At 40.4% G+C, this 27,931-nt stretch overlaps 3 protein-coding genes across 11 annotated transcripts in view; 1 reads left to right on the top strand and 2 right to left on the bottom strand.

Annotated features, from left to right (window-relative positions):
• The window catches only part of VPS13B (vacuolar protein sorting 13 homolog B), a 426,536-nt gene extending 420,280 nt beyond the window's left edge, over nt 1–6,256 (top strand). For 3 of the 4 annotated variants that reach the window (XM_027657093.1, XM_027657096.1, XM_027657095.1), the window contains one exon: nt 4,274–6,256. In XM_027657093.1, coding sequence (XP_027512894.1) covers nt 4,274–4,519 — 246 coding nt within the window. In that variant the 3' untranslated portion in view covers nt 4,520–6,256. The remainder of the gene's footprint in view (nt 1–4,273) is intronic. The other variant, XM_027657094.1, reaches the window with a different exon arrangement.
• Nucleotides 6,257–9,133: 2,877 nt separating this feature from the next.
• Nucleotides 9,134–14,482, bottom strand: LOC113953688 (cytochrome c oxidase subunit 6C). The gene is made up of 4 exons (XM_027657104.1): nt 14,400–14,482; nt 13,653–13,780; nt 11,968–12,089; nt 9,134–9,258 (listed from the first exon to the last, which is right to left on the bottom strand). The coding sequence occupies exons 2-3, from the start codon at nt 13,764–13,766 to the stop codon at nt 11,970–11,972; spliced, it is 234 nt and encodes a 77-aa protein (XP_027512905.1). The 5' UTR covers nt 13,767–13,780; nt 14,400–14,482; the 3' UTR covers nt 9,134–9,258; nt 11,968–11,969.
• A 10,962-nt stretch (nt 14,483–25,444) lies between these two features.
• The window catches only part of RGS22 (regulator of G protein signaling 22), a 64,206-nt gene continuing 61,719 nt past the window's right edge, over nt 25,445–27,931 (bottom strand). For 4 of the 6 annotated variants that reach the window (XM_027657103.1, XM_027657100.1, XM_027657098.1 and 1 more), the window contains one exon: nt 27,331–27,879. In XM_027657103.1, the coding sequence (XP_027512904.1) occupies nt 27,752–27,879 (128 nt within the window). In that variant the 3' untranslated portion in view covers nt 27,331–27,751. Of the gene's footprint in view, nt 25,626–27,330; nt 27,880–27,931 lie in introns of those variants that run through there. The other 2 variants (XM_027657099.1, XM_027657102.1) reach the window with 2 other exon arrangements.

Below are 27,931 nucleotides of genomic sequence, written 5' to 3' on the forward strand. Positions count from 1 at the left end.
TCACAGAGCAACCATACCTGGCATGTGCAGAGTCCAGCTTTCCCACATACACACACTAGTTACACATGGTAGGTGTGACCTCTTTTGCAGGTACTGGACCAAATACATGAGGTTTTTATGAAGTTATGGATGGAAATACGTGAGTCCTACTCAAGTGGTGCAGCAGTGCACCACCAGGAGCTGTAAGCCTTGAGCCAGTAGTACAGCATCAGTACAGCATCTCCTTTGCTGACACAGGCTCTTGAGATTGCAGTGAAAATGTGTGGCATGGCAAAAGCTGTAAAGAGTGCCTGTGCCCTGGTGCAGCACAGTCAGTGATGGCAAGACAGCAAAAGTTGAGGGATGCCATATAAAACAGACCTGGCAAAATATTCCTTCAGAATGCAGATGCTTATGCTTAAATTTGTGTAAAAAATTAAAGAAATGTGCTATAAGAAGGATCAGTTGAAAGGAAGGAAGACCAGAATAAAAGGAATTTGAATTTTTTTGTTAAGGCAGCTACACAACAAAAGATTCCAAAAAACTTCATATAGTTTTAGTGATTACCTAGAGTTAAGTAAAATTCTTTTGTAATTAATGTTTACTATGCTTTTTTTTGCCTTAGTGGATTGGGAGACCTCCTACTTAATGATTTCCTTTCTGCAGCTGAACATGTCAGTTCTGTGGTCCTCTGGGGTGTCATGTGCAGCACCAGTGCTGATGGGAGCCAGAGCCTCCCCTTCAGCTCCCTGTCAAGAGCTTCTAAAAACTGGATGTGATGTGATTAAGAAAAGGAACCTTAGGAGGAACAAGTTGTGACTTGCAGCTGAGCTGCAGACCTACACCTAAATAGGCACAACTCCTCAGTATTAAAACTAGGCCACCTTGTTGCACTGGAGATGTCCTCAGCTGAAGTGCAGACATGTCTGTGCATGTAAAGATGGACAGAATTTTTAGCTGGAAAATGCCTAGTCAAGTCAACCAAAATTTTATGATAAGTTTAGCAAAACAGAGGTAATGTTACCAAATGTAAATTGTCTCTATTTTTCTGACTAATTAGTCAAAAATGCTAGAAATAATGCAGCAAATTGAAACAATTCATTTCAATGTTAAAAAAATCCACTTTTTTGTATTACTGCTCACAAAAATAATTGCCAAAAGTTTTGTTTCAGCTCTGCCGAAAACAGTTTCTCCCATTCCCTCTCCTCAGCTTCTTGGAACAGTTAGGAAACAAAACATGAGTTTCTACAGCTGTAATCACCAGAGATATTATAGAGCATATTTTGACTCCTTCAGCAATTGGTTTGCCTGATGGCTTGTTCGCCTTCACAATATATAACTTAATCCATCTGGCTAGGAATAGCCTGGATGGATTCTTGAAAACTCTGGCACTGACAACATTTTTATTGAAAGGGAAGCATTAATTGTACTTGGATTATCTTCCAAAGTAATTGACACACTGCTTGCTTCCAGACAGATGTCATACTCTAAAGGCCTGCTCTTCCAGCTGCTCTTGGTATAGCTCATAATATCAAGAAGACAACAACAAATCAAAGGGCCCTTCAAATACTCCAGAATTTTTTTGTGGTAATATGCAACAGGGTTTTCATGACAATGCTACATGTTACCATCTTTAGAGCAGAAAACCAGTCTCTGGATTTTTTAAAGCAGTGGAAAAAAAACCCCTTTAAGAACCAGATCTTAGTCGGTGTGCACAGAGGAGCCCAACACATCTGGACTGCCCAACACAGGAGCTGTGTCTGTCTACTGTGGAGTCAGAATTGCTGAAGGCTTATTCTTTATATGCTGTAATGGGAGGAATTTTAGAAGCATTGTGGAGTTCTTAACCCAAAAGTATATTTTGACTCGCTAAGCAATTGGTTTGCCTGATGGCTTGTTTGCCTCCACAATATATAAAGCCAAAAGTTCTTAACCCTTCCAGCATGTAAGGGCATGATATCTGTACTGTTCCTCTAGCAGGTGCATTAAGCAACCCTTGACTAAGTTTTGAACCATTGAATGGTCTGGATATTAACATGATAGTTGTGCAAAGCCATGGGTGAGAGCACTTAGTGGACAATGTTAGGTGCCTTTTGGGAAAAAAATGCAATTCCAAGCTTCTGTTCTTATCTTGACAATATAAGCCAAACTGAAAGTGGCTGCAGAAGCAGTTAGTTAGTTACAGATGAAGCCCTCTAGAAGCAGGCAGGGTCCCAGTTACTTTGGAAGACCATCCAAGCACAGTTAATATTTCCTCCTGGATAATTATGCTGTATCTGTGGAATATAGCCTGAGGCTGAATGAAGAATGGGTTCACAAGAGTAGGTGAATGGGATGCCAGCGCCACTTCCATCTCCTTTGATAAGCTGGGTCTTCTGGTCAGTGGGAAGGCAGAACCCAGCTGCCCCTGGGCTTACCTCTCTAGAAGGAGAAATCAGGAAAAAGTGTGAAGCCACCTACATGCAAGATTTACCCCATAACTTAGGTGGGGTGGTGCTTCAGCATGTTTCTCTCCTTTCAACCTGTGAAACAGACTGACTCCTGAGATACTTCTACTGAGCCACCACACTGAAGACGTGGTTCAGACACCATTCTCCACTGTTAGCCGTGAGTCTGCTGCAGTCTGCCTTCTGATTTTTCACTCCCTTAAGGTCGTTCATGAAAACAACACTCTCCTCTGCCCATTTCATCATTTCTGCTGTTTCTAGGCATAGGCTTCAACCTTAAGCTTCTGAGCTTGTTCGTGAGCCTGCTTCCTTTTGCATTTTTGTGAGGATGATTGAAAACAGGAGTGTTTCTACTTGCTGAGCAGCAAATCCATCTCCAAAGGCATAGTAAAAAAAAAACAGAAGGGACTGTTTTGATGTAAATGTGACATCTGTCACTATCTATCAATCATATTAACTCTTTCTTCAAATAAGCATCAGTGTATTTAAAATGAGTCTTGCAGTCCAGACATGTGAACAGATACTGATCATGGAATCCAATGGCAGTTTGAAAACATCATCATATCTAGAAAGACATGTAAAACTCCTTGAAAGACATGCAGAAGATAGCAGTCTATAAATCCTTGCTGTGATGTCCCACAAAGACATTTTTAACCCTACAGAAATTAAACTGGTCAGCAGTTCTGCAGCTGTAAGTAAGGAAGCATCAAACCTTAGCCCTAAGATAACTCCTGTCTTTTTGTTCATTATCATATTCTGGAAATATCTTCTGTTCTGAATGACTTAGATAGTCATACTACTGTAGCATCCATGGTGGTATTTTTGAAATAAAGTTTTTTTGAAACCATGCTATTAGCTTGATGCCTGCCTGCTTGCCTTCCCTTCTCAAGCTAGCCATAGTCATCTTCAACTTCTTAAAAAAAGAGGGCACAGCAGATTGACCTTCCAAAGTCAGGTTTTTCCACAGCTTTTCATCTAATACTTTATCTGGTTGGAACCATAGGTAGATGCCACCTTTCTGTTGACAGTATATGATTTACTGTATTTTTTTCCACTAGGTAGGTTGCTTGAATCCCTCTTGCTAGGGCCTTGAACCTCTACATATTTCAGCCTGCAGAAAAGAGATTTCTTCAGAGGAGTCCTTCCAGCTCCTAGTGGTGGGAAAGCCAGTTTGCACAGACACCTTAATGTCTTCTCCAGAAACAAAATACCCAAATCATCTTTAGTAAAACCCTTTTGTTTAAAAAAATGTCCGTGTGTGAGTCCTCTGACCCAGAATGGGGGTTTTTTTGTTACCAGAAGCAGATTGATATATCCTGCCACAGAACATTCATCTGGAAGGTAGCTTCTAGTCTTTATTTTAAATCAAGTAAGTTAGAGACCTAAAACTAACTGCCCAGATATTAGCTATGGCCTGTCTTTAATTGTACTTTTTGAGAAAATGTTTTTGCTAATTAGAATTTCTATCTGATAAGCACTTCCATGAGCTACTGGCATTTTTCTAAAAGGGATCTGGATGCTTTTGCTGTATACAAAGAGTTGATCTGTTGTAAAGCTCTACTCGTGGCCAAGGTGTCCATCCATGAAATTCTCAAAAGATACTGCTTAAATTTTCTGTGGCAGAGTTAGAGCTTCTCAGAAGTGTCCAAAACAGCGGAGGGGAGGACTAATTCACCGAGGACTAAACTATGGGAGAACACTGTTGATTTAAAAAATCTTTTGAACTATCGTAAGAAATACTTTAGGGAAGAAGACTTTTAAGAGAGTAATATGGAAGTCGTTGTCCTTACTACTCAGTTCAGTTGCTGTCAAATACTCAGTAATTATTTTATCGTATCTGATTTCAGGCCGATGGAGGTAGAGAGAGACTGTCAGAACAGCAGTACAACCGCCTGGTGGAGTACATCACAAAGACATCCTGCCACCTCGCTCCCAGCACCTCCACAGTGCCAGCACTGCAAACTGTGGCTGCTGAACAGCCCCCAACTATAACTAAAACCTATCAGTATGTAGTTGATCCAAATTTTGCACAAGTATTCATTAGCAAATTCACCATGGTGAAAAATAAGGCCTTGAGGAAAGGATTTAATTAATAGTTATTTGTGTCGAGTATAGTAATGCCATACCAGTGTGAAAGTAATGCTTTCTCTGCAGTAACCTACATCAAGTAGAGATGCATATAATTTTTGAGGAGGTAGAAATTCATAACAAAGCCCAATAGCTTTTCTAATCTTAACAACATTCCTGCTCTCTAGCCAAAATACTAGTGCTGGAAGGAAAGTGTTCTGGCAAATGAATAAAGTAAGAAGGAACAGCCTATAGCTCAATCAAAATCCCTTTTCAATAACCAAAAATTAGAGAATAGGGAAAAACTGCGTGCATACAGACATTTGTGCCACACACACAAATGTCTATCAATACCTCTATATCATCTTTTAGGGTCTGCCAGTTTCTGTTATAAACCAGGTTTATAACTCAGCTGTAAAAACTTGCTCAAGGCTGAGCCTTTCCCCTCACACCCACACTCCCCCAACATGTGCATCCTGAGGCAAAACATTTTCCCCCACTAAATCTGAAAAACCCAGTGTGGCTGTTTTAAGTTACTAGTGACAGCTGGGTTTTAGCACCACTTTAACCTTAAAATAGCTTCCTTTATTTGACTGAAGTTTTGCAGGACATTAGTCCGTAATGTAAACTAGTGCCTTTGTGTGGTTTGGAGGACAAAACATGAACTACAACATGAATTTATTTTTAAAACCGTCTGTATACAGAAACTTTATTTTATCCACCATCAAATTTTCAGAAGTACTTTCGATGTGTGTATGACTGTGCATTGTCTGGTCGTTAGCTGGAAGTAACATGCAGTTCGAAAATTTAAGAAACAGAGCTGTCTCCTTAAAATCCATAAGCTCAATGTAACCCAGATGTGCAGGTGCTAAGTACAGCCTTGTGGGGTCTTGCTTATTTCTGATCTACGTTGTATGTGCTCCCTTCAGCCCTAATTCATTTTATGCTTATGATCTTGAAACAGATAAAACCAGGAATATTTAGAAACATGACCTTTCAAATATGTACTAAGCAAAGTGAGATTTCTTTTTTTCCAAATTGATTGAAAACTATGGACCCACAGGCACATTAATAGTTAATGATACCATCACAATACACTTACAAATATATGTTAAATACCTGTATTTCTTGTTGTAGACAAGAAATCACTGTCTCTGGGCACAGTTAGATGACTTTATAAACCAAATCTGGCTACGGCAGTTTTATTTTAAAACTCAAAAGCTTACTTGGTTTTCAGCTATGCTTGTTAACTTTTCTCCCCTTTTCTGTGTGCTTATGGACATGAATTTGTCCGGAGATTCCTGAATATGGCTGGAGTCAGAGACAAGAACTGGAATAAAATCTGATCACCATTGGGAGCATATGCTTTAGAGTTAATAACTTCTATGCATACTTGATATGACCAAATGCACAGTAAATAAGAATGTAGTAACTGCAATGTTTTTCATGTGAGTTGTTTTGCTAAAAGGTATTTCTAAAAGCCGTGTCTCTCATGTACTGGGAATACTGGGGCCTGGGGTCTGCATTATCCTTTTCTGACTGTGAAATAAGCCCATCCATTATCAACATTTCATAAAGTGGTTTAATAACTTAGTCATTGTTTAAATAACACTATTTAAAAAATCTATATGTATATACACACCCATGCTTTGTTCCTGAATATTTTATGGAAATTGTTTAATATTTCTAATTTTGCATTTTGATGGATAAATTGTAATATAATGGAATTGTTTAAAGATAATAAAGCTATTCCTATAATACTTGGGTTTGTGAGGTGTTTGGTCATTCAGTTACAAGATGCAGAACAATGACAATACTGATGTTCAAACTTCATGTGGACCCCGTTAGATTCTGGTTGGTCACTGGACTTTGTAGTGTACCAGAAAATGCAATAGATCATGACAATGCTTTGGAAGCAAACACTGGTGATTAGATTGCCAAAAAACGTGTACTGAAAAGTTTTATGCTTTTGTGACAGAATCAAAACAGTTCTGTAGTCACCATTTGAGTTAAACCAATCTGTTCCTTATTTATGCAATACACAGGCAAGCCAAGAGGATGCAAACACACCTGTAAAAAATGAGGGACAGCAGTTTCATTTCTAAAAGTTTGTAGATTTCAGCCATTATTTAACATACATTTGTTTTTCCTGAATTACAGTCTCCTGGAATAAACACTTGCTTAAATTACACTTTTCTTCAGTGAATTGAGCTGCATCTTTACTGCATTAGACAGGTTCTTTCTCCCCCTTCTAACCACATGTATGGAAACGAGTGGAGACGGCACATAAATCAGCCTCTCCTACATATGAGCTGCATGAACTGTGAAAACAAAGTTGTCCAAAGAGCAGCTGCCTGTACTTAGCTGCTAAAGCACTGCAATGTGTACTCTTAAAACATGCCTACTCTCATAATGCTCTTTAGACCTGGAGAGCTCACAACTTCAGATCTATCTTTTTAGTTTGCTTCCAGAACAATCAATCACTCCTCAAACACTCGAGAATAAAGCAAGCCAGCCAAAAAATTTGAAGGCATGGTCAGGCTTATACACAAAAAGACCTTTCCCAAAGTAGTTTAGGTCAAATAACTCCTTTTTATATATTATTTCATACATAAATACAGCAAAAACCTTTAGACAGTTGGGATGGTCTCAGAGCGGACAAGCATGTTTTTTCAGCCCTGCATCTCCTAGAAACAGCATGCCAGACCCTGTAACAAGCAACTGATTAGGGTCTTATTCACAGGTCTTGTACTATGCTAAGTCCCACTCCAGTTCTTTGTAAGATAGAATTAGCTGAACTCTTGCTGACAAAGGCAAAAAAAAAAAAAGAAAAACTGGCAGGTTGGTGCTGATTTCAGAACAGCAGGTTAGGTACCCAGCTTTGCTGTCCCTACTCCACAGGAATGCGAGCTGTGGGCTGGTTGGCATTGCCTGCTGAAGGGAAGTACTTGCCTTGCATCCAGTGTGAAACCAGAATGTATACAGAAAACAATGATTACAGCCTGCAGATTCTCAGAGCACAGCCATGAAAATTAGAGCTCACCTTTCTTTGGTGAATACATTTAGCCAGAGACACCTCTGAGCTCTGCTGTATTGTCAAAAACTGCTTTCAATCACAAAACTCATTCCTTTAAATCAACATGTGCTGGTAAGTGAACGAACAGACTACAATAACTGCTGCTTGCTACAACAGTTTAGAAGAAACTTAGAATTTAAAAGTAAATTAATTCATAGCAACTGGGAAGAACAGAGGGACTAGAACTGCAAGGGAAGTCATGTCTATTAGCCTGCACACCTGGCAGTAGCAAGTTTCTTTGCCTCTGAAGCTGTCAGTATGACTGAAGACCACTGGCTATTTAAGCGTGCACAGGCCTGAGAAAATGTTAGTCAGTACTTAACGGCATACAATGTTTATACTGTACATTGGGAAGATAAATGGGTATCATTTGCTATTGTTAAGTTCTGGTTTACATTTATAGGAGAACGGGTATTTTGATTACTAGATGGTTTCCCCTGCACCACTAATGTCAAATTCTTTCTCTGCTTAAAGGAAGCACTGCCTGCCTGTATGGGAAGTTCAAAGAAAATCCCACATTGGTCTAAAAAGTGTTCTGGATCACATAACATTACTTACGTGCTTTCATTAGTCCAAATGTTGTTTAAGGATACCTATTAAGTGTTAAGTAGTTAATGATCCATGTAAAATAATAAGAGTTACTCCAAACAGGATTTGAACCGAAGACCTTCAAATACAACACAGATGGCCTAATTTGTCATGCTGCTTCATACCAAACCTCCCCTTTCACGCAGTCAGCTTTTGACTGCTCTCCTAGTACCCACATGCAGCAAACAAAAACTGCAGTCCTAGTACCTCCTTTCTCCTGAGCAACAGGCAATGACAAGCCCTGTCCTCACAGACAGGTACCGTGGCATAAGAGCATCAGGTCTCAGACTAGAGAATGTAGCAGAGATCCCAACTATGCTTAGCTGACTACTTCCAGATATTGAAAAGGTGATGATACATGTCTAAAAGCAGCATGCCAAGATTTTCATTACCATAATATCCTAAAGTATTTCTTATTTTGTCTGCCCATACCCCTTTTCCCCTCGTACATCAAACACACATGAACATGCCTGCAGTTTACAGTCATTTCCCAATTAGAGTAACTAACATACCATGTGTAAGAATAGGCATTTGCAGTCTGTAAGTCTTGCTATAGCAGTTTGCTGCTGTAAGGAAGGCAATACAGTGATGACAACAGAAAAAGTCAGGAAGGTTGGCTAGTATATTTCCAGAATGGCTCTCCAAATTCTTTCCTCTCAAGATCAGCTCACCTTGTGCAGTCTGAGGTAACACAGACCTTTCCAGAAATCTATCCTCTCCCTTCCTGTAACATCTGTCCTCTTGCATATCCCCATCAGCAGCTGGGACAACCTAGCTGTCTGTGCTTAGGGATATGTTGCGTTATCAAATGTGGAATTTAGCCACAACAGAGATGCAAATAATTCCTGGAGGAAAGAAAATTAGACTTAGTCATCTTGTGCAGTTTCTGACCACCTTGAGCAAACCTGAATAGTTTCCACCACTCTTCCCAGCATCTGAGCCTTTAAGCATTTCTACATTAATGAAGACAACTAAATGCCACTGACATATGTATTTTATTTTAGTTACATTAGAGTGTGCCATGCACTGAAGTGCATTACACTTCTCAATTCAGTGAACAAATAAGGTTCGGTCATCAGGTCTCCTTGGACTAAATGGGATCTGCAAGATAAAAAGAAAAATTACGTTATGATGGACAAACTTCATGCTCTAAGTAAACATATTAGTATGTATGAATGCAAAGCAACAGAGAGAAATGTTTATGTGGTAGTTTAGTCTAGAGGAATTCCCCCTGTTATTTCCTGATGGTTTAAGATTCATACACCCTTCATGTGGCAAACAGAAGTGAAACATGGAACAAATCAAGAGCTGGAACAACACTGCACAGCACATCAGGTTCTCTATACATGCTACACTGGTAACTGAATCAATCTTGCTGAGGGACTGCAGGAGAAAGGAATGCAGCCTTCGGATAGGAGCCAGAGAGGAAACAAGTGGTGCAGGCAGCCTACCAAGGAAGGAAGAAAACCAAATTCAAATTGCTTCTCCCTATTATACTGAACACCATCCAAGACCAGCTGTGCTCCATGACAAGAGTCATGCAAGTGGTTAGCACCAAACTCCAAGCTTGCCCCATTTTTCTATGACTGAGCACACAGCAGAGGTAGGACACTCCTCAGATTTATATGTGCACTTAGTTTCCATTGTCAGGATCACCACAAAGAGACAGAGTTGATGAAACACTGAGGTGCCAAGGTGCCTCCATGCCCGAAAGGAACAAATGGTACAGAGTGACCTCCTACCACCTTAACTAATGAATTCTCCTCCCTGCCTACCCTACCCTTTCCTCAATTTTGGGGCTAAGTATTGATTCCAGAGTGAGTATTCAGTGAGGTTAAGCCACTGTATTTACTGTCACATACAGAATACAGTCCAACAAAGTAAGAGATGTAGAGTGTGCATGACCACTGTACCCTTTAGGTAACTCTACCAAAAAAGAAGACATCAAATTCAACCTCCATATCTAAGATTTAAACTACTGAGGCAACCAAAAATGTCTTCCATCTGTTTTGTATACTTGTCCTTTACAGAGCATTTGGAACACTGGCATTGTTTTCCCCTTCTACTTTTGCATTAATGTGCAGGCACAACAAAAAACAATCTCTTTCTACTACAGAGTGAAAAACATGTTCTTATATAAATAGGCTAAGGAATAAGAAGCATCAGCAATTCAAACAAAATCACATAAAAAGATTTCTCTCGCATTTTCTTTTTAGCCAGTACAATTAAGAAATGGAAGAAATGTTTAGGAAACATTTAATTTTAACAGGTGCACACAATGTGCAACTTTTTATTTTTAATCTGCAAATGGGAACACAAGCTAACTGAGCTCTATTTGCATTGAAAAAAATCCTGCTCATGATTCCAATTAAATATTCAACATGCATCCTTGTTGACAGTGTTTGTTTCAAATGATTTTACCACCAGATGGCCCTTCAGAATACACTGATGAAGGCCACCTGACTAAAGAATGCAATCCAGTGTCTAAGGAAGTTTAAAAGTGACTATATATTAGCAATAGGACTGAACCAGAGGCAGAATTACCAAGATTTAAACCTTGGTTGGTTTAAACCAGGTGAATTTATAATTTCATTATTTATCTTTGTTGCATTCATAGCTAAAGAGCAGCAGTATCCCACTGTCCAAAAAAAAAAAAAAAAAAAACCAAAAAAAACCAATTGGGAGTTGGTAGTTTGGGACTGACAAAGTTTTTTTTTCCCTTTTTCTCTAATTTTATAGAAGAGATGGAGTTCTGGGCTTTTTATGTAATTGTATTATGCAGAAACCACAGAGTTGCAGATTGTCACAAAACAGAATATAGTATTAACAGTGTTAAGTGCAAGTCTTTTATTCAATGTTGCTGCTTCACACAAACAGGCTGAGAAAACCCAGCTGGCCAGGATAATTAGAGCCACAGATTATCACGTAACGATCACAATATGAAAACATTCCAAAAGAATGAAAAAGCTATCATTCTAGATTAGTCTGAAGTAATTTTAGAAGAAGCAGAGAACTCAATGTAAAAAATTTGCATCAAGAAAGGTGGAGAAACTCTTTATTGAGTTGTCACATGAGCTTGTGCAGTTTAGTGAGTGCAGTTATTAGTAACTACAGCACGGTTGAAATCAAGACTTTTTTCCTGGTGTTGCAAGTAAGAGAGAACACAGAGCTGTACGTCACTGCGATTTATATATGTGTGTGTGTGTGTGTGTGTGTGTGCATATAAATGTATTTTCCCCCATGACTAGTTATCTTCCCCCTCTCACCAACTTCAAAATACAAAAGGATGTGCAGAAGCTGTCTCTGTTTCTTACATTAAGATGCAAGCTATGAGAGAGAAACAGCCTCTCCATTTTCTCACTCACTGTACCACCACAAGTATGTAAGCAGTAGACAGAGACAGCCCCAAGTTAAGCAGTTCAAGATGTGACAGCATCAACATAACAGTGGAATCAGGGAAGACCTGGAGTTTAATACAAGAACTTTGTCTCCTCTCCATGGTTTCATGAGGAGGGCAAAGGCCTGGCATCACCACTCTGTCTCCTATATCATACAAGTTAAATAAATTACCCAGAAGGTACTCAGGAGCTCCTATCCTGCCCTTACCCCCAGCCCTCAATTCCCCTACTTCTTCACATTTTTATACCCAGAGTTCTCTTGAGTGCAATTTGTATCCTTTTTCTTCAGAAATCCCTTTCGATTTGAAAAAAAAGGAAGAACCTTCCAACAGAAGCACAACATCTCACTGAAACAATCTCACTTACTCCTGCACTAACACAGAGTAGCTTACTACCTACAAATGCAGCTTACCATCATTTGGGTGGTGCACACTCAAACACACCAGCTGCCTTCATGGCTTCAAAGTCCTTCATAGCATCATAGTTTTTATAGAACTCTGCATAAGCTCGTTTTCTGGGTTCAGCGATTCCAAACTGGAAAGTAACACACAGAAAATTAAAGCTTGCAAAGCTTTATTAACAGAATTTTTTTTTTGGTTAGTGCTATGATTTCTATCAGTGGATATTAGTCTAAAAGGCCTTTAGCTGAAATTACTAAGTATTACTTTTTTCCTGTTAAAATCCACAGTTCGGGCTACCTGACCATTGGTCAGGAAAACAAATGTCTGAAGTAAAACCTTAAAAAGAAGGTATGTTACAAAGCAGCACACCACATATTTAAGATCCAAACCTGCTCCATTTATATTGATACTCGTGTTCAACACCATCCCTGCTAACAGTTTTATACATAAACCATGTCATTATTGCAAATTTTATGCCTGTGGGCAGCTGCAAAACTGTAACTCCAGATAAAATGGCATCCTAAACTGAAATCTGACTACATTTGACTTACATCGTGAAGCCTGGTAAAATTTTACAAGACTGCCAAGCCACTCTGACAGCTCACCAACATAAAGAGACACAATCCTGACTCCTTGGATACTCATTCACCTGAAGCACAGGAGTATGCTCAAAAATCCCCCAAAAATGTGAAGAGAAGTCCAAGGTGGGTTTGTACAACAGCATCTAACGAGTAACAAGGTAAATCCCTACTGAGATCCAAGTTACTTGTTCTAAGTATGGTCTGCCACCTCACCAGGGTATTAAAGTGGGGGTGACAAATAAGGGATACACCCAGAGAACATTAAAAAATTTATATTGTTAACTCTGACCACAAACAAGCTTGTCTACCTCTTAACAGATGTACTGAGTACATGTTGAGCTTTAACTGTGTGAGCTTATTGCTTCTGATAGACATCTGTTGCTCTGAGAAGTTTAAAGTTTTGTGAATTACCTGAAGTTACCCTCATTTCTAGTCACTTTGTACAGCTTTCTGCTGCAAATAGTATATGCGTGAGTTCAGTGGGCAAACCAAGATCCTGTTCTTCCCCAGGAATTCACAGTGTGTTGTTTGCTTCGTGCATGAGATCCCAGAATTATTTAGTTAAAGGCACTCAAGAACAACTACTGCTCTTATCTTTATCAGAAGACCAACCTCTAAGTGTGTTTTTCTGGAAATGTAATGGTCCATTTCCACATGATACTTCAAAAGAAAGGACAGAAGGACCACACCACCCCTTCCCACACTGATCTCTTTAGTGTGTAGGATGGGTTTTCCAAATTGCTTAAGAGCTAGTTTTCTGAAATCAGTCAAGAGATAAAATAAGGCTTTGACAACTCTGAGTCTAGGATAATGTGACAGAGAGACACACAAACTATCCAGAGTTCATGTGTGAATGATCAAGAGCAGTATGGGACTGAGAGACTCCAGGTTAAGTTGTCACAAATTGACCACACAGCTTAAAGCAACAGGTTATTCATATTATTTCTTCAAATGAAGATTAGCAGGATTTATTTATGTTTTGGAAACATACTTACAAAAATACATTACTAAACCTTTCTGATGAACAGCTCAACTGAATCTCAACAGAAAAATATTATGAATTCTTAAAACACTCCAATGAGCACAGTTTGTAATTGAATGACTACAGAGCCCACCTTGTATAAAGCTGCACATCCTATTGACACAAAAAATGCCCCAAAAAGGTGAAACTTCATCCTTCTGGCCAACAGGCGCCGCATCTGTGGCTTGGGCAACAGTGCAGACGACATGGTGACTTTATTTCCTAAAAAATGAAAAGCAAAAGAAAAAAGGAGATAAAGAGAGTTGCAGGAGAAGCAGCTCTACTGAAACAATTTTCTAGATCTAGATCGTGCTTTTTGTATAGCGTAATCATCATCTTCACAAGATAAGCAACAGTGCTCCCGTGTATTTGACCTTCCAATGACAATACTTAAGGGACAACATTCAAGGCAATCTATTTATGACATGAATCTAAATGAATCTAAATCAGTTTTTACACTTCTTGCACCCACTATTTGTGGAACCAAGACTGGCCTTCGCTGCTCACACTAAATCCCCCCTCCCTGCAAGGTCTTCCATTCTAGGCCTGCTGTCCCGCAATTCAGGTCAGAAGACACTCTAAGCGGTCCTGGAGCAGGGCTGGGCCCAGCCCCGCGCCGCTCCCCGCTCCGGGAGCACACCGGCCCCGCTCTGCCGCCGCCGCAGGGCCCAGCCCCGCCGCCCTCAGGGACGCGCAGAGGTCACGGCGCTACCGCGGGGCCGCGACCAAGAGGGGAGCGGCGGCTGGCACTCTCGGGGTGAGGGGGCCGAGGGAAGGCAGAGGGAGGCCGGGGGGGGCGGAGGGAGCCCGGGGTCCCGGCGGGCGGGCGGCGCGGTCTCACCTCCGCTCCCACCGAAGTCCTGACGCCGCCGCCCGCGCTCCCACTGCGCCCGCGCCACTCCGCATGCGCGGGGCGCCGGCCTACGGCGGGCGGCGCGGGCCAAACACGGCCGTGAGGAGCGCCTGGCCTCGCGCAGGGACAAGTCAGGGTCGCGGAATCACATGGGTTGGGAAAGAGCTCGGGGATCGTGGAGTCCAACTTGTAACCGAACACCACCGTGTCAACCACACCATGGCACTGAGTGCCACATCCAGTCTTTCCATAAACACCGCCAGGGACGGTGGCTCCACTAGCTCCCTGGACAGTCCATTCCAATGTCTAATCACTCTTTTGTAAAGAAATTCTTCCTAATGTCCAACCTAAACCGCCCCTGGTGCAGCTTAATATTGTGCCCTCTTGTTCTGTCACTTGTTGCCTGGGAGAAAAGCTCGACCTCCACGCGGAAACAACCTCCTTTGAGGGAGTTGTAGAGAGCGATATGGTCTGCCCTAAGCCTCCTCCTCTCCAGGCTGAGGAACCCCAGCTCCCTCAGCCACTTCTCATCAAACTTGTGCTCCAGACCCTTCACCAGCTCTGTTGCCTTTCTCTAGACTCATTCCAGCATGTCAATGTCCTTCCTGTAGTGAGGAGCCCAAAACTGGACATGGCACTCAAGGCGTGGCCTCACCAGTGCCAAGTACAGAGGGACAACCACTGCCCTGGTCCTGCTGGCCACACTGTTCCTGATACAGGCCAGGATGTCATTGGCCTTCTTGGCCACCTGGACACACTGCTGTCTCCTGTTCAGGTCCCTTTTTATGTCTTGAAGGTCCCTTCCAACCCAAACCCTTCTGTGATTCTGTGATTCCATTAAGAGCCATGGGAGAAGACTGTGCTGGTCCCCTTGAAGGATGCCCAGGGTGACACTGAGATGCCAAGGGGCTCAAGTCTTTAATATAGAGTTTGCCAGGACTTATTGGCCAAGCCTAGAAACAAATTAAGCCATTTGTAATCCTTTCTAGATATCCCTTAGCCAGTTTTTGTACCTTTCTTGGAAATGAGGCACATGTGCTTTACCCATGATTTCCACATAATCACCACCTGCATGTGGAATTGTCATTTTTATTCTTGGGGAATCTCTGTGGGATTTACACTAAATGCTATGAAATCTTGCCTTGAAAAAACAAGTCCCTCTTGTGCAATGAGGTATTTATTCAAGCTTTTCACTCCTTTGCCAAAGCCAGCAGATCCTGACATAAAATGACAGAAGAGATGGGCCCTTAAAACTGAAGAGAAGTTGCTTTACCTATGATGGAATTAAGAGGAAAGTGTCAGTAGAAAATTGCAGAGGGAACTCGTACAGCTGTGGCTACAAGCTGGGAGAATGGTCTTTGCAAGAGTGGTTTGGATAGATGCAATTTGGACAGCATTCCTCAAACTGAAGAAAAGTTTGTTACAATAGTTGAGGCCAAAATGAAAAATGTCTGTCCAAGAGTTTCCCCCCATGTGGATTAACACAAAAACCCAAATGTTAATGATGTCATGCAGAAAGAATAGCAAGATATGTCACCAAGGGCAAATCGTGCTGACAAATTTGGTGGCCTTCTACAACAGGGTGACAGTGTTGGTGGATGAGGGAAGAGTAACTGACATCATCTACCTGGACTTGTGCAAAGCATTTGACATTGTCCTGCACAACATCCTTGTCTCTAAACTAGAGAGACATGGATTTGATTGATGGACCACTCAGTGGATAAGGACTAAAGCAATTGGCTGGATGGTTGCACTCAAAGAGTTGTGGTCAATGGCTTGATATTCAAGTGTAGACTACTTGAATGGTCTACATTCAAGTGAGGAGAGGCCTTCCTCAGGGGTCAGTACTGGGACCAGCACTGTCTAACATCTTTGGTAGCAACATGGACAAAGGGAGAATGGAATTAAACTGAAAGAGGGCAGGTTTAGATTAGATATGAGAAAGAAATTCTTTACTGAACTTGACCTCAAGAAAAAGAGGATACAAAATTAATTGGAATAAAAGCATAGCAGGTTTTGTGGCTACTCTATCACAGATTATATATAACTTTCCTATGAACATCAGTCTTGTGGAGGCAGGGTAGTTTGGTGGATGGAACTAGGTCTGCAAATAAAAAAAATTTGATTGCTGTTTTCAATAGCTTACTTCATGGCTGGCCAGGTCCTTGAATTCTTTTCTGTGTGACCAGTTTTCCCATGTGCCTGAGATACTGCTGGCCAGGCATCTTTGTGTTATAGTTAAGATGCTAAATGAAGTGCTAATTGTTATCATTCTTTGATGTCATTACTGTGGAATATACAGCCAACTCCTTATTGTTCTGTGTAAAGGGACTGTGCAAGTAGGAGATAAAAAAGGGATTGAGGATACACTGGAGGAAGAGCAATGGAAGGAAGGCAGAGATAATCAGCTCCATTAAGTCAGTGCACAGAGTTGCTTCCTGTGACTCAGTTTCTGAATGGATTATAAGGCTGAACATGGTTTTGGACCTGACTGGACCCTGTGCATCCAAATGCATGAAAGCAAATAAACCTTCTGAAAACACGAAGGCATATAATACAGAGACAACAGTAGTTGTTTCCTTCCCAGTCCACCCAGTCTCTGAGGTCTCTAGTCCAGCTGTCTTTGGGACAATTTTTGGGACAAAATTGGGAAAATTTTGGACTGTTTGCTCAAAAGGACCCACAGTTAACAAAGTAGAATCTTCAGTCCTCTTTTCCTCTCTGAAATACCAAAGTGCCAGCAACAGTTTACACTTCTCCATGGGGTCCTTGAAAGGGATCATCTTTTGAGGAGTGAAGGAAGGCATTAATGCTAAATAATTTCTTGCTTGTGCTCCACTGAAATTTGAAATAAAATTTACCTCTGACTTTAGTGAGAGCAAATTTAGGCAGTGAATCCTTGTCTCTTCCACAAAGAGTGCCAGCTCTGATACTTAGGACTGTACTTTCTGTGGTGTGGACTGACGCCAGCTAGGAACAGGACTGTGACAGTCAAGTGATTTTGCATATGCCACAAAAAGTCTTCAGATAGTCATAATCTGGATCAAATTAGAACAAAAAATCTACTGGAGAAAGATCACATGGGACATCAGCAATCCCCTGAGCCAGCTGCATTCCCAAATAGTTTAGTTTAATATAAAATACACCTCTCTATCACAAAAGAAAAAGAAATTAAACAATGCTATGTGCCACATATGAAAATGCATATATCTGGGCTCCTCCTCCCCATTGTGTGCCAGAAATTAACTAATCAAATACTCTCTTGCTACAGCTGTGTCTACCTAAACCAATGGCGCTGTGGAAAAAACAAAGATATTGTGGCACAAGAAGTTTTTTGACACAATTGGAATGGCAGCTGCACAAAAAAATGAGGGTGAATCAATAATTCCAAAATGGAAAAAGTCAAAATTAGTAGGGGGAAGGAAAATATTTTTGTACTTCCAAAAGAGCATTATAAACAAAGGAGAGGGAAAAAAAACGTTCAAATTACAATAAATGGAGCAGACAGGGATTTCACAAGCCTTTGTTGATTGTATGCATGTTTCTCAAATAGAAAAATCTCAAAAAAGTGATTTCTTAAGTTTTGCTCCACTTGTAAATAGATAGATTTTGGTATATTCAATACACATGAAATAGTGATATAATTATGTGAATTATCCTGTGTTTGGTACCATCATGAGTTATACTGTTAAAAAAATAGCTATTTCCCAAGTTCCCAGCATGGCTGTATTCAGGCCCAAGAACCAGAAAACACACCAGGTTCCACAGATGAGACATTAACATTGATGTGACACTTTCCCCTCCACTTTTTCTGGAGTATTTTTCTGCACCCCATGGGTGTAAGACAGTGGCTGTAAAGTGGGAAAATCTCTTTCAAATAGAAGATTGGACTCATTCCCCACAGGGCACTACATTAGCCCCATCCTTAGTTAGGTTCAACATACTTGCTCTGGGCAGCTCTTGGCTCAGTGTGCTTCTCTCGGAGGAGACAGCTGCAGAGAGAGGAGAAGGGTCTTGCTCCGGTTGGGGACTGCACCCTGAGAGAGTGATACCTAAAAATTTACAACTGTAGGATTTAACCTAGAGATATCTTTGCCATTTATTTGATTTACCTAGTACAATACAGAGCTCATTCTGACAAAAAAAGATTGGCTCAGGTTATGTATAAAGTATCACTTTGCAATTGGTTTCTGTGACAAGTTTTTAGACTTTTTCTCATAGATTTCTGAACATCTCATTTTAGTCTGTTTTAATTCACGTTGAGGTGATGACACTGTAAGCCTTACGAGATGCTGGCAAGTTTTCATTGCTGTGTCTGAAATTAGAGTCTAGAAGGAGTGAGGGGTGTCTCAGATTTGTTGTACCTTGTCTCATCATAGTTCAGTCACGTCGACCAAATCATGTCCATTTATGAAAAGGGAATTAATGAACACATTAAAACCCAAAATAAAACAAGTAACCCAGAGATGATGTATTTCTCGACCTCTTTATGATCTGGTGAAAAAATTGTGAGCCTGAAAGTTCGTTCATTGTTTCCAATTACATTACCTGGTCTAATAAAAGATTCTTCCTAAAAAAAAAATGCCATTTCTTTTGTTTATTTCTTTATTGGAATAATCTATCGATTTAGGATTGCTATGTTTTGTAAGGGCTCCATAGCTTTTATTTGATATTTGATGGTACTGCAAATATAATAGATTTTCTTTACAATCATAACCTTGGCAACACTTTAAGTCCCAGAATTCAGGCAGTCTCTGACTACAAAATCCCCAGTGGAGCTAAAATCCATGTCAGATTGTGGTCCCAGGTTTGAAAGGTGAGGCACAGTCAAAGGTGTGAGGCTTCCAGAAGTAGACAAATCATCTGTTCATGTTTTTTTTTAACAAACTTGTTATTGGCATAAACTTTTAAAAATATGTATACTTAAACGAGCCTATTTTAACTTTAATGTTTTGTTTGAAATAATCTAATTAGAAAATTGTGGGTCTCAGGTTTCTACTGCATTGAAATTTTTGAGCTTCATGATTAACAAAACTGGCAATAGATAACAGCATAAGCAACCTTACTTAAATATATTTTGGTTAAATGAGTTCAGGATACATTTTTCTGAGACAAATTTGGCCATATTCAATATGGCATTACATGTAAACGTCTGGAAAAATTGCAGTGTTTTTCCAAGCAGGAGGCCTGAGATTACTATAATCCATAGCCTCCACCACAGTATTAATTAGCATGGCTCACTAACCAGGGATGTAATATTTGCAAATGAAACTCTAGAAGGGCATCAGTAAGGAACAGAATGTTGAAGCCAAATGGAAAACATGAACCAATAAAAAGGCTGAACTAGCTAGAAGTGCAAGCTAAGCCTTTGAAGTTAGTTCAAGTACTGCATGCTTTAATTTTGGTGTAATCTTATGATGGAGGTACAAACAAGAACTCAGAAACAGATTTTGTAACATTTGGCCCAATTGTAGATGAATCAGTTTGTTGATGGTTACCAACAATTGCACAGCCAGAGAAGCTGTGGTCTTTGTTAAATTAGATTGAATAATTGGCTTCAGTGGGAGTTTCGGGTGCAGAGCAAATGAAGTGTCACGGCCCTTGACTCTCGTAAGATTCCTTAGCAGAGGCTAAGCTTTTGCGCTCAGAACAACCTGAATAAGGATTCAGAGAAAATAAGTCCCTCAAGAGTTGATCTACTGACTCCCCTGCCCCAATATGGGTCCGAAAATACTTAGTCATTCCTGGCAGATGTGCATAACTTATCTGTTTTTAGAGCCCCTCTGATGACAGTAAAGACACCGAAAGCTCTCTGGGCAGTTTGTTTCCAAACAGAACTATTGTCTTGTAATACAATCTTCCATTAGTACTACATTAGCCTGACAAGCCCAACCAAAACTAAGTATTTCTATGGTTTGATTTTGTTTTGTTATGTTATTTTTTAATATACTTTTGTGTGTAACTGCAGTGACAAAGCCATCCTTTCCTGGTGTTTCACTCAAAAACAAACAAACAAAAAATTACTGCTTTTGTCCTTTGGACAGCTTTCTGGAGGCCTACTACTGCCAGGTGCTGAGCACCTCTGGAGACATGAATTAAGAGAACGAGTTTCAATACATTCAGCAAATTACAGAGATCAGGCAGCCAGAAGTTAAAATGATCTTTGAACTGGAAGGTCATAACTGGAAAATGAACTTAATCATACACACTCTCCTTTTTTAGATCAAGTATTCACTTCATTAGCTTGAAAATAGTAAATCATTTATTGTAGTCTTTAGTGAATGGCCCAACACATGCTGTAAATTACTTTCTCATTTGTGAGAAAAAACACAGGGAAAGTTAATTTTTTTCCTTGAATATGCTTTCTAGAAGAAAAAGAACTCCCCCAAAACACACTTATTTCTCTTTCCAGCATCTGTGTAGCCCTCTGGAAAGAGTCATACTCCTCAACAAAGCAAGTGTAATGGCTCTGTCTTCTCAAATGCAAGTGAGTACAAACCCAAACACTTTAATGAAACAAAGACCTTCATTTAAAAAAAAATACACAGAAGAAAATGGTTGGAATATTGTATAAGGAAAAAGATGATACACATCAAACTTAAGCCCTTTGTGATTATGACAATAAAGCAGTTTACCAAACAAGGTAATTTTACGCATGTGTTGTACTGTGTGTGTATGTATACGTCTACATGCCTGTACACACTTATGCACGTAAAAAACTGTAAAGGTGTAAATTATTCTAGAGATGTGACAGATTCAATTCCCAAAGTACTGTTTTCAGGAATGAGTGGTATCCAAGCCAGTCAGGGTCTGGGGTTTACAAACCCAGTGCTGATCATTTGGGGCTCGCAGCTGGGATAAAATTCATTGAATTGCCTACAGGTGAAAACTACTAAGAATGCTATAAGCTTGTTGACTGCATTTACTGAACCATAGGCACCACGGCCTTTTGCAATGAATATTTCCAAGGAAATCTCTGTATTAACTGACTTTGTCAGATGAGCAGTATTGCATAAGCTATTGTGTGCCTGTGAATTCCTTGAGTGTGATGCTGTGTGGTTTTTTTGCTTGCCTTGTCATTTGTTTCATTTAGCTTTCTCATTAATAGCACAATTGCCTTGCTTTGTTCAAAAATCCTATTCTGAGAAGCAAGTATTGCTTTCTTCTTTAACTTCTTGCCAACAAAAGATTTTCAAACACATGTGGTACAGAGGAATCATACAAGATTGTTTAGAGCAAAATGAAATATCCAAAATCAAAAGCACAAATCCACTTACTACATTTCCATTTTTCCTTTGATATAAAATCAAATCTTAACGTGAGAAATGCACACAGTTCATCAGCATGCTATGAGCAAATACATAATTAACATGTGGAATAAGCAATGCTGTTGTCAACGCTTTTACATATGTTACCACGAAACTAAAATATTTTAATTAGTAGAGAAATACAGGAAAATCCGAGTAAATGCAGCTTGTGTTTGACATATAAATTAGCTTGGCTCAATGAGTATCAAAAACAAGAGAATCTCATGTCTACCTTGACTACCCTTTACCATACTAGGACAGCTTAGTCGGTTCTGCATGATTCAAATCTGCTTCAGTGCTCTGATAAATTATTACTTGGCAGAAAAGTCTCCATTGTGGCCATTGCACAAATGCTTTACTAAATCACTGGTAGAAATCAAAATGTGCGAGTTCATTAGCAGGTAGGCAGAAAGTGTAGACTTTGGTGTTTTGTATTAATCCAATGTGCTGGACTAACAAAACCTTATTTGAAGACTATGTTATAAGAGGAAAAATAAAAAACTATATAGCTATACCATGTGGCTTCTGATTTGGGAACTACAATTTAGCCTATTAGACATGGACCTGTTCCAAAAGTGCACATTCAAACAATCATGCATGAAGGAGTTAGAAACACAGATGTGAATTATAACTCTCTGAAATCCTGGGACTGCTCCAAATCAGGGCATTAGAGGTAGGTTTGAACTGTAACTACACATTCAGATCTAAAATTTTTGTTCAAACCTGTCTTTCCATAACATTTTTTACAGCAACTACTGAATATATTAAAACCAACAGTGTTCCATAAGCTTAAGAAAAAATACCAGTTAACCCCATCTTAGCTGTATTCAGACATGATTCTCAATGGCTGGTTAAAAAACATTTCTATAGAAAGGCAGTAACAAAAATAATCAGTTGAATGTAGTGAGACAGTTTAAATAGGTCAAATTCAAGCTGGATTACAGCTCCCTTGGCCAAATACAGATTTACAGTGATCACTTTGGCCCAGTATTTAACATTAGAAACATAAATAATTTAAGGATTTTCTTTTCCAAGTTTGGGACAGAACTTTGAAACATCTGGTCTCTTTTCAGTACCTTTTACACACACTGGCCAAAGTCAACATTTTTGACTGGATCAATAGTGTTGGGTGGGACTGAGGTGGGCCATTTCACAAGCATGCAAGTGATAGAAAATGTCCCCCATAACACTGGATAATGCACCGAAGGAGCAATGACACCTGCCATTTTTCAGTGCTCTCAACAGCAGGAAACTGAGGGTCCCAAATCTACGCAAATACTCAGTTCATTGATGCTTTTATCTGTAAATCAATTATGCATGTTTCTCTTTTTTTTGAAGTCAAACATATTTGCAAGTGAGTCACAATGATTCCTCTCGTGTAAAAGATGTAGAAGGTGTGGCCCAAACCAGTCTGGCCTTGGCCACCAGTTACTGTATAATAAGAGAATCAGTAACAGAAATCGGGTCTGCTGAATCAGGTCTACTACTGTATCTGCACAGCACCACTCTCTCCATTGCTGATCCCAATGTCTGATGATTAAAAACTAGATTTCCACACCTTGAAGGAGACAAATGAACCCACAGCTCATCATCTAAGACCATTCCCCGTTAATAGTACTTAAGAAACAGCCAATCAAAAGGGATCATGAGGAGTACAGACACAATGGCAGTACAGACAAAAATGAAAAAGCATTTTGCCCTTTTTAAATGGCCTGGTAATGACCACCACCATTCTTGCAAACTGTTGTAAGTGTGCATCTTAATAACATAATGCAGCACTAGGTATTTTCAGGAATTTGTCTCACAGTCTAACATTTTGTGTCATGCAGTAGCAGGAGAGATGTCAAAACAAAATGTATAAAGCCCCTTTTGAAGTGCATAATCACAGTTTGTGTTGATATCAAAAGTATTTGAATGAGCAACTTCAGAACTGCACTCTCAAAGATTATTAAATGTTTTAATAAATATGCCATATCTGATGGGAGAAAAGTGAAGTACACAGTACATAATATAAGTACTTACAAATCTAAAAGATGGCTTAAAAAAATTCCAAAATAGTCCTCATATGTTGCATTATTTGGGAGTAAACCACAAAAGCAAGGCTGAATGAGTATGATTGGGTTGTGTATTTTGAATGACACTAAAGCATTTTAAGTAATCGAAGTGTTATTCAATCGGAACTACCAGCATCAGATAAGTAAAATCTACACATTATTTAACTGCCTCAAAATGCCTTAAAGGCAAGAATACAGCAAAACAGAAACTGCCTGCCACATTTCAGCTTTTGGTTGCGTGTACTGTACTGACCACAGCAATAGAAAGTTGCCTTCCACATGCTTTTTAGACTGACATACATCAGTGCATTTATGGCATTTCATGAATCTTCTTTGCCTTTCACATTAATGAGTGGTAGGCCACACAGTACCACATGTGCTGTGCTCATTACAAGATGCTGTGTTCCACCCTCCTCAGATGTACTGAGCATTAAAGTTTGCTGCATTTGTGAAATTTGGGAAAACATAAAAAACAGAGACAAGTGTTTAATGTTTTACTCTCTTGTGGCTTCCAACCAGGGTATCTTCCTCAGGTAATGTCAGATGAGCAAACAACCCAAACATGGCATGCATGAACTCTGAACTGTGGGGAAGCAGGAACTGAACCAGTGATCTCCCTTGCTCCTTCTGTGAGAATATATGAGCAGGGCAGCTATGTCCATAAAATAAAGTGTCTTCCTTCCCTGCCAGCCTCTCTGAAGCAACACCCAACAGAAATCCCTTACAAGTTTTGGTCATTGTGACAAGAGCAAAAGACAGTTGACGTTAGTTGCCACTCCTCATTGAGGGAGAAAGCACTCTTGAACGGTCCTTAGCAGCATGATCTAAGAGCTCCAAGTGAAGAACCTTTACTTCTGACAAAGGAGACAGGGCTGCATGGCTTGTTCTTCTTGTCCAAGAGGTTGGAACAAGCAGCAGAACACAGTCCCATCCCTAACTCAGGGCTAGTCCTCAGCAACTCAGCAACCTGCCTTTCTTTTATATGCAGGAAAAAGTGGAGCCAACAACTTTGTGGCTGGCGACTGGTGCTTAAAGTGGTATGAAAAATGTGGAGAGGTCTATCATCATCCCGCCCCTTGCCTAGCAGTTAATTCTGCCCTTGCCCTCTTTTAATTAATCCCCAATTAATCCGTTGTCCTCAGTCCCAACATCAACTGTGCCCCAAGTCTTTTTAAAACTTTTTAAAAATAGAGAGAGCTACACAAGAGCTATGAGCTCCTGCAACTCTCTGGTGAGTAATGCCTTGGGTGGAATGACATTTTAGAAAAGTTCTCAATCCCATCTGTGTCCTGATAGATTTTAAGCCTTTCTTGTGGATCAAAACTCAGAAATGAGGCAGAAGGTGTACTTTGGACCAGGAATCAGACTGAACTGGGAGCAAACCACAACAGTGTTTGACTTTATAATAACTCACAGACCTCAGGAGTTATCCTTGATGAACAGAAGTTGCATGAATTGCACAGTGAGAGCGTAGTGTGCCAAGACACACTGCTTCAGGGTTGTCGGTTCAATACAGTGTTTTACTTATTCATTAGATCAAGTACTGAAGAACTGGGTTTGATTATAGGATCTTTAAGACTGAGACTACCTAGTAGTGTGTGCCTTGCATACGTCAGTGGAATCTTACTCTGAGCCTCAAGGTGTCAGTATCACAGTCAGATTGGTATGGAACACATTGGAAGATGTTTATTTTCTACACTTGATAATTATCCCATGGTTCTTAATAATATTCCAAGTCATCATCTTTGCTCTGGAAATGTAAGAACAAACCTTGCATGAACGTTATATTTATGTCTCCTGGCCACCTCCATTGAATGTCTCTGCATTCCCTTCCTCAGAGAGATTTAAAGTGCCTGAAAAGGTAACAGAATGTCATTGCTGTGTTGTAGCCAGTTGAAATAATCAGAACAGTTCTTCAATAAATGCATCAAAAAGAGAGAGACAAGGTGTGGTGGGACGTGCCCTCACCAGCAGCCAGTCTCCTACCCAGCTGCTCATTCACTCATTTCCACCCTCCACCACCACACAACCAGACAAAGGAGAAAAACAGGAAAAACAGAAAAGAGAAAGGTTTTGGGTCAAGATGAAGACAGGAAGATAGATTACCAATTACTGTTACAGGCAAACCAAAATCTTAAACTGGGGAAATTAATGTATTGCCAATTAGAATAAATCATTTCTGATTCAGGTGGGGGGGAAAGAAGAAACTAGCATTTACACACTTAGAGAAAACACTTTGTCTCCACCTTTCCCAGGTTCAAGCTCACTCCAAGCACTTCTCCCCTCCTTGGTATCACCACAGGTTGCCCTCAGTCCCTTTGGTGAGACACTGTGAAGCTCCTTCTCACTCTTTTCATCTGCTGCAGCATGGGTCCTCCACAGACTGAGGGAATATCTGCTCCAACACAGAGTACCTTCTCCTCCTCAACCTCCTCCCCAACCTTCTCCTCTTCCACCTCCTCCTCTGGCCTTGGTATTCCCTCTGTTGTTTATCACTCTTTTTATTGCATCCTCCCCTCTCTGGATTTCTTTGCTCTTTCTAAAATGTATTTCCCCAAGCTGCCACCATCTTGGCTGAGGGGAGCAGCCATATTCTATGATAAGTCCACTGGGGCCAACTGGAACTGGCTGTGCCTGAAACAGGGCAGCCCTGGCCTCTGCTCACAGCCCTCCTCCTGCCAGCACTTTGCCATTTATCCCCAAGAGAAAAGGTGTGACCTTCTCTGTAACAAACTGGAGGGAAGCTGCCCCTCAAGAGCAACAGTGGTCTCGTGTAGCGCAGCTGAGGCAAATGCCCAAAGGGTCATGATGGAAGAAGAGGAAACCACTCAAAGGCAGTAGGAACACTTGAGCTATTATGAGGGACTGAGCAGGGCAGGCAAATTTCCAGCAGCATTAGAGAACGGGCTACAACTGAAGCTGGTGGGGGAGACCTCTCAAATCACTCAGGACCTTGAATTTCTCATTGCATTAGACTGTACCACAGCCTGATGCCTGGCAAGAATGCAGCTCTCAGGTCTGGAACAACAGGATATCTGGGCTGGTCTGCAGCAAGGACTGAAGCTGCCTTGTGGGCCCTCTGGTCACAGGGCCCACCTGGAGGTTTCTCATCCACAGAGCAGGAGCAAAGCCCCTGTGCCAGGACTCCCCACAATGACATGGGGGGCAGAACAGTGGTACAGAAGGTAGAGATATACAAAATATAATTACACTTGTGAAGCTGGATTACTTTAACTGCAACCAGAGGACATGATAAGAGGGAAGAAAGAGAATGTGAGGGAAGACCAAGGAATGCTGCAGTTTTCTCTGAAGTCACATACAGAAAATGCTGCCACAGGAAGATTATGTTCAGACATTTGGAAATTCAGGAGGACTAGTGAAGGCAGGACACCAATTTGCCTAAAATAGCAGTGCTTAGTACATAATTAGAAGAGAAAGGAGGAGCAGAGAAGGAAGGGAAGCAATAGTCCAAGTTCTATTAATTTTCTTAAGTCGACATAATTTCAGCATAGGCTTAAAAAACAAAACAAAACAAAACCTCCAGGATATTATTCCTTCTAGGAATTCAAGCTTTGAAGCAAAATATGTTTTTCTGTCTTTATCAGATCTCTTTGCTGTCCTACTTCTTTCTCTTATTCTAATATTTAATTGGCTTTGGTAGAGATGATCTATTGCTAGTTCTGTGTCAGATTCTTGCCAGTAACTCCATGGGGTCTGAGATTTCTCTAGTCATCTCATGCTCCTAGTTAAAATACCTGAACTGGAAAGCTTAGATAGCCTCATTTTAGATACTACCATTTTGCAAAAAAATTCCATCAGGTCAACGTCAGGTCCGCTAACCATGGCTGAAATGAAAAATAATCTTGTCTTCACATTGAGGCTGTAGAGCTTCACTTAAACATGACTTGGGGTGAAATAACTTGCTACTAATGAGCATCAGCACTGACAGCAGGAAAACTAGCTTTTAAGAATCCACATTTCAAAGTACACTTGTTGGCAGTCTGGTGCTCACTTCCTGTGTCTTGGGAACATTTGAGAGTTTACGCTTTGTAGAAATGGTGGCTTTCATAGAACTTTCAGGCTTCAGGGAGGACACAGACAAGGAATCTGCACATGGAAAAAAATAATTAAAATTATGTGAAACTGAAGGAGTTTAATA

This window comes from Corapipo altera, unplaced genomic scaffold, assembly GCF_003945725.1.
Source record: "Corapipo altera isolate COAL_440 unplaced genomic scaffold, ASM394572v1 52b, whole genome shotgun sequence".
Lineage (NCBI taxonomy): Eukaryota > Metazoa > Chordata > Aves > Passeriformes > Pipridae > Corapipo > Corapipo altera.

Bases quoted from the DNA above. Each gene is read 5' to 3' on its own strand.
- LOC113953688 (XM_027657104.1), bottom strand. From the start codon at position 13,766: ATGTCGTCTGCACTGTTGCCCAAGCCACAGATGCGGCGCCTGTTGGCC. The intron at 12,090-13,652 runs GTGGGCTCTGTA...GTTACTTTCCAG, and splicing joins GATGTGCAGCTTTATACAAG to TTTGGAATCGCTGAACCCAG.